Source organism: Dipodomys spectabilis, unplaced genomic scaffold, assembly GCF_019054845.1.
Source record: "Dipodomys spectabilis isolate Male_0828 unplaced genomic scaffold, ASM1905484v1 ptg000071l, whole genome shotgun sequence".
Lineage (NCBI taxonomy): Eukaryota > Metazoa > Chordata > Mammalia > Rodentia > Heteromyidae > Dipodomys > Dipodomys spectabilis.
The window spans coordinates 2,863,086-2,879,090 of NW_024870748.1; the positions used below are offsets into that span (position 1 = coordinate 2,863,086).

Here is a 16,005-nt window from a genome sequence, read left to right on the forward strand (position 1 = left end):
AGGATGATCACAGAACAGTCTCAAAAAGCCTTACAGATGTGTATCATTAAAATACAGGGAAGGAAATGTTATGATAAAGATTGATGAAAGAGTATATTTTGTGTGAAGGCATACCAAAAGAGGGAGTGGAATGATCTTGTACGTGTTTATTTGGGGACAATTGTAATATAAGCGTAGAGTAGATGAAGACAGAAATAATATCATTCCTTATATTATTATTGATCAAGTGTTTACTATGTTCATGGCTGCTATTAGCATATTTCAAGTGTTAAGCCATTTAATTCCTACAACAGCCTTATGAAGTAGGTTTTACTATACAGATGAAAAAAAAAGAGAACTTGGTGATGTTGAGTAATGGAGTATAGGGCACATAACTGATGAGTGGTAAATTAGAGAGTCTACAATAAGCCTCTTAGCCAGATGGAAGAAATGATGGGTCATTTTCAACACACACTACCAAAGTATCATAGGAATAAAATGGAGTAAGCATGAATAATTTCAACTCCCCAACATCTGTTGGTTGTATTTTTTAGCTAAAGGCAAATATATGGCACATTCCCTAAATCTCAATCTCTCTAACTGATGACTATACCTACCAGAAGAAGAGAAAATGGTGAGGAGAGGTGACATTCTGAATTACTTTCAAAAGAAAGAAACTGGTGAGTTGATGGTGAAAGGATTCTTCAGAGAAAGACACCATTTTATCGAAGGATGATAAATAAATTATAAATCCAAAATCAAAGAATTTATGAAAGCAGCTCACATAAAAAGAATTAGACATGATACTCTCAAATACTAATGAAATAAGCAAATTTCTTTATTTTATTTTATTTTTTTATTATGAGAATGCCATATAGAGGAGTTACAATTACATGGGCAAGATAACGAGTACATTTTTTATCAAGCATTGTTGCTTTCTCGTTGTTTCCCCTTCCCATCCCTTTCCATAATCCTCCTCTCCCCACACCCGATCCTCTTCCCACCCCCCACCAAAGTTGTTAAGTTCGTTTTTCGACATAAGACTTGTACATTTCATTGTTGCAGTGGTTCCACCTGTATACCTAGTTAAAGGATTTGTTTTTTTCCCTTCTCCTCCACAAATTATACCAACATCAAAAACAATGAAAGTATGGGTTATACTGTGGGGGAAGAAAATGTGGTATATGTACACAATGGAATTCTGTGCCTCCTTCAGAAAGAATGACATTGCCCCATTTGTTAGGAAATGGAAAGACTTGGAAAAAATTATATTAAGTGAAGTAAGCCAGGTCCAAAGAAACATAGGTTCCATGGTTTCCCTTATAGTATATGTCTGTATCTAGTATATGTCTGAGTAAAGCAGAAAAAGTCAGATAAGTTGATGTTAGGGGAATGAACCCCAAGATAAGTATTCAAACGTTTTTTGGGTTTTTTTCCTTTCATGCAATTGTTTCTATCATATTTATAAGATGATTTCTATGTTGCTTTGTATGACCCTCCCCCACAGAAATAAGAGAATTTCTATTGAACTTTATATGTCTTATTTGGTTCTCTTTATTAAGGTTCAATTTCTGGATGACATGTATTAAAATAGAGGGATGATGAGACCCACCAAAACTTGTGCAAAGGGCAGGAGTAGGAAGAGAAAAAGTTAAAAAAGAATGCTATAGATGGACTGAATTTGATCCAAACACATTATATGTATGCTGTAAATAAAACAATGAAATTCATTTCTATAATTTACATAAGGCAATAACTGAAAATATAATAAATGGATGAAAACCAAGGATATGTAAATGTATTAAGGCATGATGAAAATGGGATCAAGTTGGTTCACAACTACAAAAAGCCTGGGGCTTGCAAAAATACTATTAATGATGACAGAAAATGTTTCTTTTGATGTTTTAAATATATGTTTAGAGCAGGAAGACAAAGATAAGAAGAATGGGCAACTCATGAAATTGTTATTCTCTGAGAAAAGTAAGAGAGGCACTATCAGCTATTAGTTTTCTTTGTCTAAAGGTATCATTGAATTAACACTGTAAAATACTACCAGTTACTATAACAGGAAGACTAAGAAGCAAAGTGTACACTAAACGACAATTGAGTGCTCTAAATGAATTCACAAATTCTATCTCAGAATGGAGAGAGATCTTGTAATTTGGCATGAAAGTTTCAGAGACTGTGGTGCAGGTGAAATGAGGCAGAAGATGAGAGATGGCAATCATTGGCTTCAATTTCCAAAAGAGACAGGAAGCATAGGGATTCCCTAGACTAGACTGCAAAGTGCCATGGACATTCAATGCACGATTCTACAACAAGTTCTTAAAATAATTATTTGTAAGAAGCTATGAATAAAAAAGATAGTAACCATGAGAATAAAGAAAGGTTCTCTAAGAAGTCATGATAAACAACCATCCCATTTCTATTTTGACTTGGTTATTAGATTGGAAGATGAGGAAATATGTAGGCATACTGGATCTAGATATCAGCAAGGTATTTGAGAAGATCACTCATGATATGCTTCTGAACAAGATGTAAAATGTGTGTTGTGCTGTTAGGAAAAGAATGTTTCTTGACAGATAAAGGTCATCCTGCGGAGAAGTTTCCAGTGGCATGCTGTGGATCTTTGACCTTGATGTGATTCTATGTAGCTTTATTGTTACTAACATACTGAAAAGGATGATTTATGTCTAACAACCCTACATATTGCACAAGTAAAAGATTGGGGTAAGCACTTTGTATGGTAATATTAGAATTCAGCTACACCTCCACATACTATCAAAAGAAATGAGTAGCCAGATCAAGGCTATACACATATTTTGATTATCTCTTTCCTTCTCAAACATGCAATTTAAGAAGCTTCAACTATATAATTATACAATAAACAAAATATCACTTAGCTTCAGAACATGTTGAGAAGGCATAGGCTTGGCATTCCCAGAGTTGTCAACTTATTCAGTAATAGTTCCATATAGGAAAATAGCCAGTACTGAAGTAAACAGCACTAATAGGTATAATAGTTAAGGGAGATTCCTGATTGTTGTTGTTCATAGAACACACACACACACACACACACACACACACACACACACACACACACACACACAAATCCAAAATGACTGAGTCAAGGTTATTGCTAAGAGTCTCATCAAAGAGGCATTGCATCTACTCCCACCTCTTGCCCAAGGATTAGCTAAAGCTGACCTTGTTGTTACTTTACCACGATTTTCCTCTCTTCTCAGTCTATGCTGAATAAAAGAATAAATTACAAAAATTGATAAGAAATTTAAACACCATGTAGCACAAAAGAGATGAACCGGGCTAATCCAAATGCCTTTCTTAGGTTTTTTAATCTAGAGCCACCAAGACACAGACAACAAAGTAAAAGGCAGCTGAATGAATGAAGTAAGAGGTGTTGGGTGGAGTCAGATAGTGCTACGAAAAAGCAGAAGCCATTTGTTAGAAACAATATTGAGCCTTTCTGGAAAAAAGAAGACATTTAGCAAGAAGATTCAAAATGCAGAACCTTTATGAGTCTTATTAATGCCAGAGACCTATGAGCTTTAGTCCTTTATTCAAGTGTTGACTACTATTTCTTGGGTTCCCAGAGACTAAAAAACAAAAAACAAAACACTCATTGAATGCAACATACATTAAAAAGATGTTCTCAGTTCTTCAAGGTAACCAGAATGTCCTGTGTTCCTCACAATCAGAAATGTTCAAGGCTGAATGCCTTAGATTTCAAAAATAGTTTAGACAAAATTGAGCATATTCTAAAGAAACATTAGGCAGGGAAGTTTGAATCTAGTACATGTCAGTAACAGGTGCAAGGAATGAGGGAGGATGAAGAACACAATGAAGAGCAGACTGAGGGACACTGAAGGCCTATCAGATGTGGGAAGGATTTTATTTATTCTGCGAAATTCTATAATTAGATATGGGAATAAAATGGGTTGAGTGAGAAGAGGCAGATTTGGGTTCAAAAAGAACTTTCACTAGTTTTTTTTGGGTAGAATGGAATGCCTCAGGAATATCTCAGTTCTCTGTTTTAGAGATATTTATACAGAAGAGATGATAATATTGCATCTCAATTTTATAGTGATTTACAGTATATGAGGCACTCTTTACTGCTCTACATTTATCTTTTTAACAACTTGGCCATGGCCAGGTTTTTTGAGGTGTTTAGGGATAAACCCAATACCTTTCACAGCCTGAGGACTTCCTTGACCACAGCAGCACACCTACAATCCTAGCAACTATTTTTATATTTGTTTTTATAGATGAGGAAGCTCAGTGTGTTTGTATTACATAGCTCATGCCTAAAGTCTTCAGCACCCACAGTTACCTTTTATTGACTAAACATGAAATGAACATTTAAAGGATATATTTGGAAAATTCTATTTGATCAAACTGATAGGACTTCTATGTATTTTAAAATTCATTTTTATGATACTGAATATATTTTTAAATGTACTAAAAAAGGTTCTTCACTCACTCACATGAAAACTTATGTTCTTCCCTGCATCTTATGAAACTGAGACCAATTAATATATTCCTTGCATAGATACAGAAGGTTCGTGGGTGCAGTTTGTACAAACATCCCTAGATGTACATTTCAAATAAGAATAGTATTCTTTCTCCATTTGCCTGAGCCCATTCCAATCCCAAATAACAGATTTCCTGTAGAGGAAAGGAGTGTGCTTGCTTGTCAGAATTGCTAGTTAACCACATTGCCCTACTGTTTCCTCTGCAAATGAATCAAAAGGAAGATGAGGAAGTCACTACTGTTGAAAACTCTGAAGAAGATAGACATTGATCTCTGCTTTTGTGACTTTATTAACTTTCTCTTTTCAATTAAAAACAGAGCATTGCAGTGATGCATGAACTCTGCTCGTTAGTACTTCTCTAATAGTGTTATCTTCATCATAGGTGTTTACTGATGAATTTTCTCTTGGAAAGTAGAAGAAAAAGCGTTGATGATGGTACTCTTTTCTGGACTTGTGCCATAGTGCTTTTGGTTTATTGGTGGTAACATACTCTCTGATACCACAACTGGCATTTATATTAATATCCTGGTAAGGAAAAATGTGTTAGAATGTGAGCTTATTAGTGTTCCTGCTTCTGTTTTGATTCCCAAAGGAGATTAGGATAGAAGTTGATACTAAACAGTGTTTTTCAAGTGATGTGCTATGCTCATTATTTATACACACTAATGTCTATAGAAAATAGTTAGTCCATGAAGTAGACAACATGAATTCTTCAAATTTAAAAGCTAACAAAATACTATAACTTAGTACTTTTTTTTTGGTCGATCATAGGGCTTGAACTCTGGGCCTGAGTGCTGTCTGTCACCCTTCAGCTCAAGGCGAGCACTCTACCACTTGAGCTACAACGCCACTTCCGGTTTTCTGGTGGTTTATTGTAGATAAGAGTTTCATGGACTTTCCTGCCTGGGCTGGCTTTGAACCGCTATCCTCAGATCTCAGCCTCCTGATTAGCTAGGATTGCAGGCATGAGCCACCGGAGCCTGGCTCAAATTAGCACTTTTTATGTTAATAAAAAGTTATATTTTCTGGTAATGAAGATTAAACCCCGGGTCTTATGCATACTAGACAAGCGCTCAAGCCCTATATCTAACAGCAGAGTTACTGAACATCAAATGACTTCTCAATTAATATCATGTAATGTGAAAGTACTTTAAAACCTAGAACTGTAGAGTAATATAACTTAAATCATGTGGAAAGAAATTGAGAAGTAAATCCTGAAACTTAAATACATGAAGTGACAGAAAAATACTGGCAATTTTTGTTGTTGTTGTTGTTTTTCCTCAAAAGGCCACTTGAGCCACAGTGCTACTTTTAGCTTTTTCTGTGATTAATTGGAGAAGAGTGTCAAGGACATTCCTGCCCCAGTTGGCTTTCAACCGCAGTCCTCAGTTCTCAGCTTCTAGAGCAGGATTATAGGCATAAGCACTAGCACCTGGCCCCAAATATTTTAAAATAAATATTGGAAAGCAACTCATTTTTTTTCAAATTATCTTAGTATAAATCAAATGGAATCTATCACTTCTCCTCCAGCAATGCTTGAATTTTTCTGTAATCTTGGTTTCTTAATACAAGGGACAATTGCCTTTGAGGCTATAGTGAAAGCTCAGATAATTGCTTCATTTCATATTTTTGTGAGTGGATGACAGGAAGTATTTATGCATCTCAGGTTTCATCTCTATACACACATCTGATTTGGTCTTTGCGCCTGAATGTGAGTACCTGTGTGCCTGTTGAGGGTTCTGTTCTTTTGTCCATGCACCTGTGTGTGTGTGTGTGTGTGTGTGTGATGTGTGTGTGTGTTGGTGTGCATTTGTGTTTCTGTGCACAAAAGTGCTGTGGTGGAGTTCTTACAATCAGTAGATCCATGCGATGCCCATATTTAAATTGAATTGGATTAATAATAAACTCAAATACCTGGTCTCCAATGGTATGTTGCTATTCAGGACCCAGCTGTTATGCAGATGGACAGAATCCTGTGTACTGGTTGGGGGAGGTGGAGCAGCTGGGCTTGGCTGGCTGCGGGTAGTCATTGATCTCCTCTGAAGAGAATCCGCTGTAGGGGGTGGCTTCCTGGCACAGGTGCAGGCATGCGGAGGAGGTGGTGGAGGTGGGAGGGGTCTGAAGGTGAACTGGTTGTGCGGGCTGTTCTGCACCTCTGAAAAGGATAGAAGAAAAACACAAAATGGAGACTTACTCTCGCACTTGGCAATCAGGAAAACACAGCATGGTAAATTCCTGGGATTTTAGCTAATATAACCTATGGGGTAGTGAGGGAGAGTTTTAAGTTTATCCTATCTCTAAAATAGTCACTTCAGTTACAAAAGCATGAGCAGCATGCTTATGAAATGTAAAACATTCACAGTTACATTTACATGTAAATTCTTCAGGGCTATAGCAGCTAAAAAGTAAATGAGGCCGCCTCAAACAATTTGTCATAGTTTCTGCTACTGAACAAATAAATCATCAACAACACACTAAGTTACAGAACAAAAATGAGCTGATTTCCATCAGTTGCAAAAACCTCACTTCAAGAAAACACCAGTGAAAGGCACAAATTTGTAGCAAGGAAAATCATTCAATAGATCAAATCAAAATACAAGGCCACCTTCTGGCTTACCTCAGGAAAGGACTCTAGCCTGCCTACACAGGAACAAATCCATATTTCAGAAATAAAGAAAAGAAAAGCTCACAAGTGTGTATATCAACTGCATGAAATTAGTCTCTTTATCAGTCCCCACCTCACTCAAGAGTGCTACGTGTAAAAGGCGCTCTGAAGAGAGTTTATTCTGGTTACTATAGATATTTCCATGGCCATGCAAAGCGCAGTTGGCACCCTCCCCTACTTGTCACACTTTACTAGGAGCTCTGCCATGTTAGCATCAGCTTAGGCAGCAGGGAGACTGGATTTTTCTCTGCTTGTTCACAGAAGGGGCAGCCTAGGATAGTGGTTCTTAGACTTCTGTTGCTATTGTTTGGTATTTTTCCACTGCTCTCTGGCAGGCACATGGAAAGGCAATGAGTTAGAAACTGGCCCATGAGAAATACCCCAATTAAACCCTTTTGAAAAGAAATCATTACTGTAGCCGATAGTCACCTCTCTTCCACAGGAGAAATATAATAGATGTCAAGTGATTGCTTGTAACACCAGCACATTCTGGATAAACTTTGTAGACAGCATGGTTTTGTCCCACCTCTCCAGTGACAAAGTTGAAAAGCAGAAAAAATGCCAGAGGCTTTCGATGCCTAGCAAAGGGCTCAGCTGGTTTGTACTGAAGCCCACTTTACAGTGACTGATCATAGGCACAAAATCACTTCTTTCAATCTTTCCACCTCAGACATGAATTTTAAAGACATTGGCACAGTTTTCGTATTTTAAAATGACATTACTGTCCCAAGAGCATGAGAGTATGAAAAATTCTTGGATAGATTTTCTTAGTACAGTGGCACCCCTTTAAATAAATTTGCCATATGAAAATCTGAATTGTACAAAAGATAAGCTTGGAGAAAGGGTGGCAATCATTTTATGTAAAGGATTCCTTTAGATGGTCAGCTATCTGTGTATATTTCAAATGCTTCATGAATTTTCTAAATCATTCCCATTATTCCAGATTCATCCCAAATCCCACATCTACTAAAAAGTCATCACTAGTACTTAACATCTCATTAACTTTTTTAAATCTCTGAGCTCAGGCTCATAACTATAACTAGAAGTATGTTTTCGATTCTTGGGAGTCATAGATGATAGAATGCTAGAACTGATAGGACCTTGGAGATCCTTTAATTTTTTTGCAGATGAGAGTTTGTCCAGACTCTTTGCAAATTAGTGGTATGGTCCAAACTAGAATGTCATCTGACTCTCTGGCCAAGACTATTCTTTGTATTGCATGTTTCTGTAATGAAACATCTCTTTTCCTTCATACATTTAGAGACACACAATCTTCTATATTTTCTGAATTTTCAATTTATTTTTATATGTCTGTTTTCCACTTTGGCCACATCTCCTGAAATGTAGAAAGGAAGACATGTGGCATAATGCTACTCATATTGGAAAGAGGAGCATTTGGAGGAATGGCAAACCTGTGTTTAAGGTTAGTCTCTGTAATGTAGAATAACACATTATTTGTAAGATGGATGTAGTTATCTATTTCCTAACAATTAAATTTAATTATCATAAAATCTGTTTGAACTTAACATATCAATAACTATTTGTTCATTGAACGTAGTAGAAGTATAAAACTTTACAATTGGAAAGAACAATAGGGATATAGTTCAGCTACAGATGAAGAATCAGTCCACAGCCCATAGAGAAGTGATCTGCTCAAAGTCATTCAACTTGTATGAATTGGCTTGCTCAGATCTGATGATTACTAGCTTAGTACTCTCTGTATAATGCTTTAAAAGGAGACTCTCTTTTGAGGAACCTGCATACTGCTTTCCAAAGTGGTTGAACAAGCTTACACACCCACCAACAACGTAGTAGGGTTCCCTTTTGACCACATCACCTCTAGCATCTGTTATTAGATTTCTTGATTATAGCCATTCTGACTGGGATGAGGCGGAATCTCAATGTTGTTTTGAGTTGCTTTTCTTTCATGTCTAGAGAAGTTGAGCATTTCTTCATGTGTCTATTGGCCATTCTTATTCCCTCTTCAGAGAAGCCTCTCTGTAAGTCCACTTATTAATGGGGTGGTTGTTTCTTTGAGGATTTGTTGTTGGGGGATTTAATTTTTTGAGTTCTAAGTATATTTTAGATATGAGACCCTTTTCTGTTGTATGGATAGTGAAGATCTTCTCCCAATCCATGGGCTTTCTATTGATATTACTAGCTATGTCCTTTGCTCTGCAGAAGCTCTGCAGTTTCATGAAATCCCATCCAACCTTTCTAGGATTTTACCAGAGAAGCAGAAAATGTCCAAAGCTATGTACATATGACCATATAAGATGATGCTAAGCAAAATGAACCTCAAGGTAAGGACACAAGAGGTTTTATCTTTGTTGCTGTTGTTTTTGATGGACTATGTGATTTTTTTTTTGTTTCTTTTGTATGTTCTTGACTCATGGTATAACCCCTGTTGTCACTGTATTTGATTCCAGTGCCCTGCATTTTGTCTATACATTTTTCTAATTTGGGGAGGGGAAAGGAAAGAACAAAATGCTTAAATAGGGATACAGATTGACCCATTGTAAAAATGAGATGCACAAGACACTTGGTTGAAAACGAACTTTACAATTTGGGGGGGATGGTGAAGATAGGGAGGTGGTGAGGGAAGGGATAGTAGGGTAAAAACAAAGATGGGGGTAACAATGCTCGCTAGGAAATGTACTCATTACCTAACTCACGTAACTGTAACCCCTCTGTACAGTATCTTTACAATAAAAATGACTCTCTTTTTGACTTTAACACTTAGTGTTCTTCTTATAAATTTGGCCCAAGCTCAGAGTATAAGGTATTCCTTTGACAGTCTATATATTTTGCGTTGTTTTCTATACTAGATTATGCATTTATTAGAGCAAGATCATCTTCTGCTTCCTTTCTATGCCACACAACATTGAGCAAAGTGCCAAAGACAGAACAATTTTTTACAGATACAGAAGGAAGTGACTGGTTCATGGGACCCAGAGAACTTCCCTTTAGCTGTCAATCTGATATAAACACTGGATATGTGTTCACCTACTCACACAAGAATAGGATTTTCCTGTGTAGGTCTTAGTGGAATCTCTCCTAGAAATCAAGGTGAAAGATAATTATATCTTGAAGAAGTGATTTAAAATATAGTTCTTTCAAGGTGTACATGTACAAAGAACAATAGGACACACTACAGATTTTGTATCAAAGGTCATGTGAAGAAAAAGATTTAATGACCTAAGGAAATGGAAACAAATTGTGGGACTCCATGGTCATAGGAAGAAGAGAAAATCTGTTTCAGTTTCATGTTCAGAACACCTCCAGACGACAGATCTGCTATCCACTATTGTAATGGGTAGGTGTTTCTTTCAATGCAATTATTAAAAAGCAAGTTAGAGTGCAGTATTGCTGCTCAAAAGAAGAAAATCAAGCTGGGCACCTGTGACTCTTGCCCATAATCTTAGCTACTAAGGAATCAGACATCCGAGGATTGTGGTTCAAAGCCAGCCCAGGCAAGAAAGTCACTGAGACTTTTTTTTTGGGGGGGGGGTCCGGTCGTGGGGCCTGAACTCTGAGCCTGGGTGCTGTCCCTCAGCTCTTCAGCTCAAGGCTAGTGCTCTACCACTTGAGCCACAGCACTACTTCCGGCTTTTTTCTTTTTTTAAAAATTTTTATTTTTATTTTTTGTGAACATACTGTACAGAGGGGTTACAATTACATGGGCAAGATAATGAGTACATTTCTTATCAAGCATTGCAGCCTCCTCCTTTGTTTACCCTTCACATCCCTTCCCAGCCTCCTCCCCCCGCCCCCCCCCACCCAATCCTCCCCCCACACCAAAGTTGTAAAGTTCGTTTTCGACATGACAACTTGTACTTCTCATTGTTGCAATGGGTCCACCTGTATCCTTAAACGACTTGTTTTTCCCCATCTCCTCCACAAATTATGCCAACATCAAATATAGTGAAAGCAGGGGTTATACTGTGGGGGAGGGACATACAAAGCAACAAAGAAATAATCTTATAAATGCGTTAGAAACAAATGCATGAAAGAAAAAAACATTAAAATACATATCTAAGGGTTCATTTTCCTAATATCACATTATCTGATCTTTTCCGCTTGACTCATACATATACTAGATATTGCAAATAAGGTGTTTCTTTGGGCCTGGCTTACTTCACTTAATATAATTTTTTCCAAGTCTTTCCATTTCATAACAAATGGGGCAATGTCATTCGTTCTGATGGAGGCATAGAATTCCATTTTATATATATACCACATTTTCTTGATCCATTAATCTACTGAGGGGCATCTGGGTTGGTTCCAGATCTTAGCTATGATAAATAATGCTGCAATAAACATAGTTGTGCTGGTAGCTTTAGTGTGGTCTTGTTTGTAAACATTTGAGTAAATGCCCAAAAGTGGGATTGCTGGGTCATAGGGGAGCTCTATGTGAAGTCTTTTGAGGAACCTCCCACCAACAATGAAGTAAGGTTCCTTTCTGTCCACATCCCCTCCAGCATCTGTTGTTGTTAGAGTTCTTGATTTTTGCCATTCTAACTGGGGTGAGGTGGTATCTCAATGTTGTTTTGATTTGCATTTCTTTTATGGCTCGGGAAGTTGAGCATTTCTTCATGTGTCTATTGGCCATCCTTCTTTCTTCTTCAGAGAAGTTTCTCTTTAAGTCTATAGCCCACTTATTTATTGGGCAGTTGTTTCTTTGAGGATTTGTTGTTGCGGGATTTAATTTTTTGAGTTCCAAGTATATTTTAGATATGAGACCCTTGTCTGTTGTATGGCTAGTGAAGATCTTCTCCCAATTCATGGGCTTTCTATTGATCTTGCTAGCTATGTCCTTTGCCATGCAGAAGCTCTGCAACTTCATGCAATCCCATTTGTCCAACCTTTCTTTGATTTGCTGTGTTTCTGGGTCTCTATTAAGAAAATTTCGGCCTGCGCCAAGGAGACCTAGGGTTTCTCCTATTCCATCCTGTAAAGTTTTCAGAGTGTCTGCTTTGTCTCCGAGGTCTTTGATCCATTTGGAGTTGATTCTGGTGCAGGGTGATATGTAAAGATCTAGCTTTAGTTTTCTACAAGTAGTTAACCAATTTTGCCAGCACCATTTACTGAAGAGGCTGTCTTTCTTCCATTCTATTTTTTTAGCTCTCTTATCAAAGATTAGATGGCTATAGGTCTTTAGGTTCATTTCTGGGTTTTCAATTCTATTCCATTGGTCCTGAGGTCTGTTCTTGTGCCAGTACCAAGCTGTTTTGATTATTATGGCTTTATAGTAGAGTTTGAAATTTGGTATTGATATTCCTCCAGCAGAGTTCTTTCTGTTGAGGAGCGTTTTTGCTATTCAGGGTTTTTTATTGTTCCATATGAATTTTTGGATTGCCTCTTCTATTTCCTTGAAGAATGAGGGTGGAATTTTGATAGGTATCGCATTGAATTTGTAGATAGCCTTGGGAAGTATTGCCATTTTCACGATGTTAATCTTTCCAATCCAAGAGCATGGGAGGTTTTGCCATTTTCTAAGTTCTGTTTTGATTTCCTTTTTCAAGATTTTAAAGTTTTCCTCATAGAGGTCCTTCACTTCTTTGGTTAAGTTAATTCCTAGGTATTTTATTTTTTGTGGGGCTATTACAAATGGAGTTGCTTTCCTAATTTCAGTCTCACTTTTCTCATTGTTGGCCTACAGAAAAGCCATTGATTTTGGGGGGTTAATTTTATACCCTGCTACTTTGCCAAAGTTTTGAATCAGCTTGAGTAATTTGGGAGTGGAGTCTATGGGATTCTTTAAATACAAGATCATGTCATCTGCAAAGAAGGAGAGTTTTATTTCTTCTTTCCCTATTTGGATCCCCTTTATGTTTGCATCTTGTCTTATTGTTGTAGCTAGGCATTCTAATACTAGATTGAAGAGAAGTGGAGAGAGTGGATATCCTTGTCTTGTTCCTCGGCTTTTTTCTTTTTTTTTGCTTATGTGGTGCTGAGGAATCGAACCCAGGGCCTCATGCATGCAAGACAAGCGCTCTACCACTGAGCCACTTTCCCAGCTCCGTCACTGAGACTTTTTATCTTCAATTAACTACCAAAACAGCCAGAAGAGGAGGTGTAACTCAAGAGTAAAGTGATAACCCTAAGATAAAAAGCTCAGTGATCATGCCTTAGCCTTGAGTTCAAGCCCCAGGAATGGCACCAAAAAAAAAAAATCACTCCTGATTATGTGCATTTAATATTTGCTAATGTTCATTAAAATCTTTGCAACTGTATTATTATTATGAAAAAGATAAAAACTTTATTTCAATGAAAAGCACAATGTGCTATCATTATATTTCCTTGTAATATTTCATAATTATGGCACAATAATAATATTTATGTAATAGTTAGAAATAATGACTTTGTATAGTCATTGTGATTCTGATACACTCATTCTGGATATACATGTGTATGTACACACATGTACCCATGTGTGTATGCATATGTTTATTTTATTTTTGCTTATATTACTATGCATTTTTCCCACATTTCATATGGAGAGATTTCCCTACTAGTTAATATTGTCTTAAATACTCTCACAATATTGGATTGCTATACTGAATAGAATACATCCAGACCTCAAAGCCTTATGAAATGCAAATGATTTCACATTCACTCTTCTTTTTACTCAGGAGAAAGATGGGGAATGCACTTGTTTCCTCCCAAATGAAGTGATTTAATCCTTGGGCTCCATGAAATGGGATTTCCCAACATTAAACACTAATGAAAAAAACATTAGTGTTCATTGTCAGGAGCTCTAGAGCACCAGTTCTGGAAGGTTAAGAGTCACATGCAGTCACTTCCAAATGTAACTGGCAACATATACTTCTGTACCCACAAGAGAGAAGCAAGGACAAGGGAAGATGGTGACTATGCAAATGTGGATATCCAGACATACTTATAAAGCTTTCTGAAAGTAAACTAAGTTTGCAGATGGAAAGGTCTAATTCCCTAATACGCATGGATAGAAGCCAGTTTCATGTTTGAGGTCCTAAAATAATGTGGGAAGATAAACTCTTGGGGCACAAATTCTCCCAAATTATAGACCTAAGGCATTTGGGGTTTGCCAGAGTTGCTAGAAGTATAACTTTTCAGAAACATTTCTTTGTCTCTAAAAGGTAACTGGAAAGGAAGGCGTCATGTATGGATTCGTCCCATCTTTTTGCAAAGAAACCTTTATTTGGATCATATTCAAGAAAGTTATCTCCAGAAATTAGAGTATCTTTGCTCAGAAACATTGTGTGGCTACCTAACAAGGTTGCTGAGCCCTATTTGATGAACACATGCCATCAGTTCTGCTATAAGCCAATGCACACATTTTAAAAATTCACTGCACTATGAAAAATTTCACCTATGAAAAGACTTGATGAGAAAAATGGTGTTGGGTCAGTATTCCAAAATACCACCAGTGACACATTTAAAGCAAAAAGAAAACTAGTAAGATTGGCTTACTTGTACACATACTAGTGGTTATGAAATATATGCATCTTAATGGCTAAGAACTGTCAAATGTGACATTTATCACTCAAAAACATCTGCTTGTAAAAGTGAATGTTGGAAGGGTTATTAATGATGACTACTGTAAAGGGGTAGGAGGGTTATCTGAATAGGACAGAAGATTCTCATGTGTCATGTGAATGGGTGAGAATTCCAATACACATAGTGAACTGAAATCACTGGAGGATGCTTTAGGTATATGCCTGTGGCCATTTTGTGTATTCTTATATGGGTCATTCTGCTATACAGAGTTTTCTGAATTCATCTAGGGCTTTTAACCAATGGGAAACATGCAATTTGTTTTAAGTTCAAATTATTCCCAACCATCCCAATAGCAAGGGAACAAGTTAATGTTTTTAAAGCAAGCAGTTGCAGAACTAAGTGTATATGCAAAATAATTTTCTGTAGGTGTTAAAAAGAACTATTTCCAGTACTGCAGTAATGAAAGACAGAGCATTTCTCTTGAAAAATTTGACCACAAAGACACATTACCACTTTTTTAGAGATACTGAACTAAAATTTTCATTCTTTTCTTTAGTTACATTATCATAGTACTCCTTCAAGTATGCTTTCTCCATGGTTACCATGCATTATGTGTTGCCAAAATGAACACATATATTCTTAGAACTCAGGACAAAGGTCAGAGAAATCAGGAATTATGTCTGTACTTCTTGGCCTTTTTCTGCATTTCATGATGATGGTTGAGGAGGAGTATTTCTACAAATCTATTTTTTATTTTATTTTTTTATATTGTTATTATAAAGGTAATATACAGAGGGATTACAGTTACATGTCAGATAACGAGTATATTTCTTTTTGGGCAGTGTCATCCCTTCCCTTTCTCTCTCCCAGTTGTATTTCCATAATTCTTTATCTGCATCTCTAGAGTAAAAAATGTCCCCCAAAACCATAGTTTTTCTTTGTATGTGTGGTTTTGTGCATGTGTGTATGTCTGTGTACTAGTTTATGGGTGTGAATTTAGAGCCTGAATGCTGTCCTTTAGCTGTTTCACTTAATGGTGTTGCTTGGTCACTTGAGACAGAGCTAAATTTCCAGATTTTTTTGTTGCTGCTAATTGAAAATAGAAGTCTCAGGGACTTTTTTTGCCTGGTTTGCTTCAAACTGCAATCTTCAAATGTTAGCTCCCTGAGTAACTAAGATTCCAAGTGTGAGCCACCACACTGGAAACTGGTTCCCTTTGGAAGCTATTTTTGGTGACAAATCTTGACCTGAAATGATATGAGGATAACTATAGTTTTATTTCATACAATAAATTTTCATACATTAAAATGTCATAGGACCACACCACAC

General features: G+C 36.9%; 1 protein-coding gene across 3 annotated transcripts in view; it reads right to left on the reverse strand.

Annotated features, from left to right (window-relative positions):
• Tenm1 (teneurin transmembrane protein 1) overlaps positions 1 to 16,005 on the reverse strand; it is a 599,693-nt gene that overhangs the window by 359,480 nt on the left and 224,208 nt on the right. For all 3 annotated transcript variants that reach the window (XM_042682396.1, XM_042682395.1, XM_042682394.1), the window contains exon 4: positions 6,444 to 6,684. In XM_042682396.1, the coding sequence (XP_042538330.1) occupies positions 6,444 to 6,684 (241 nt within the window). The remainder of the gene's footprint in view (positions 1 to 6,443; positions 6,685 to 16,005) is intronic.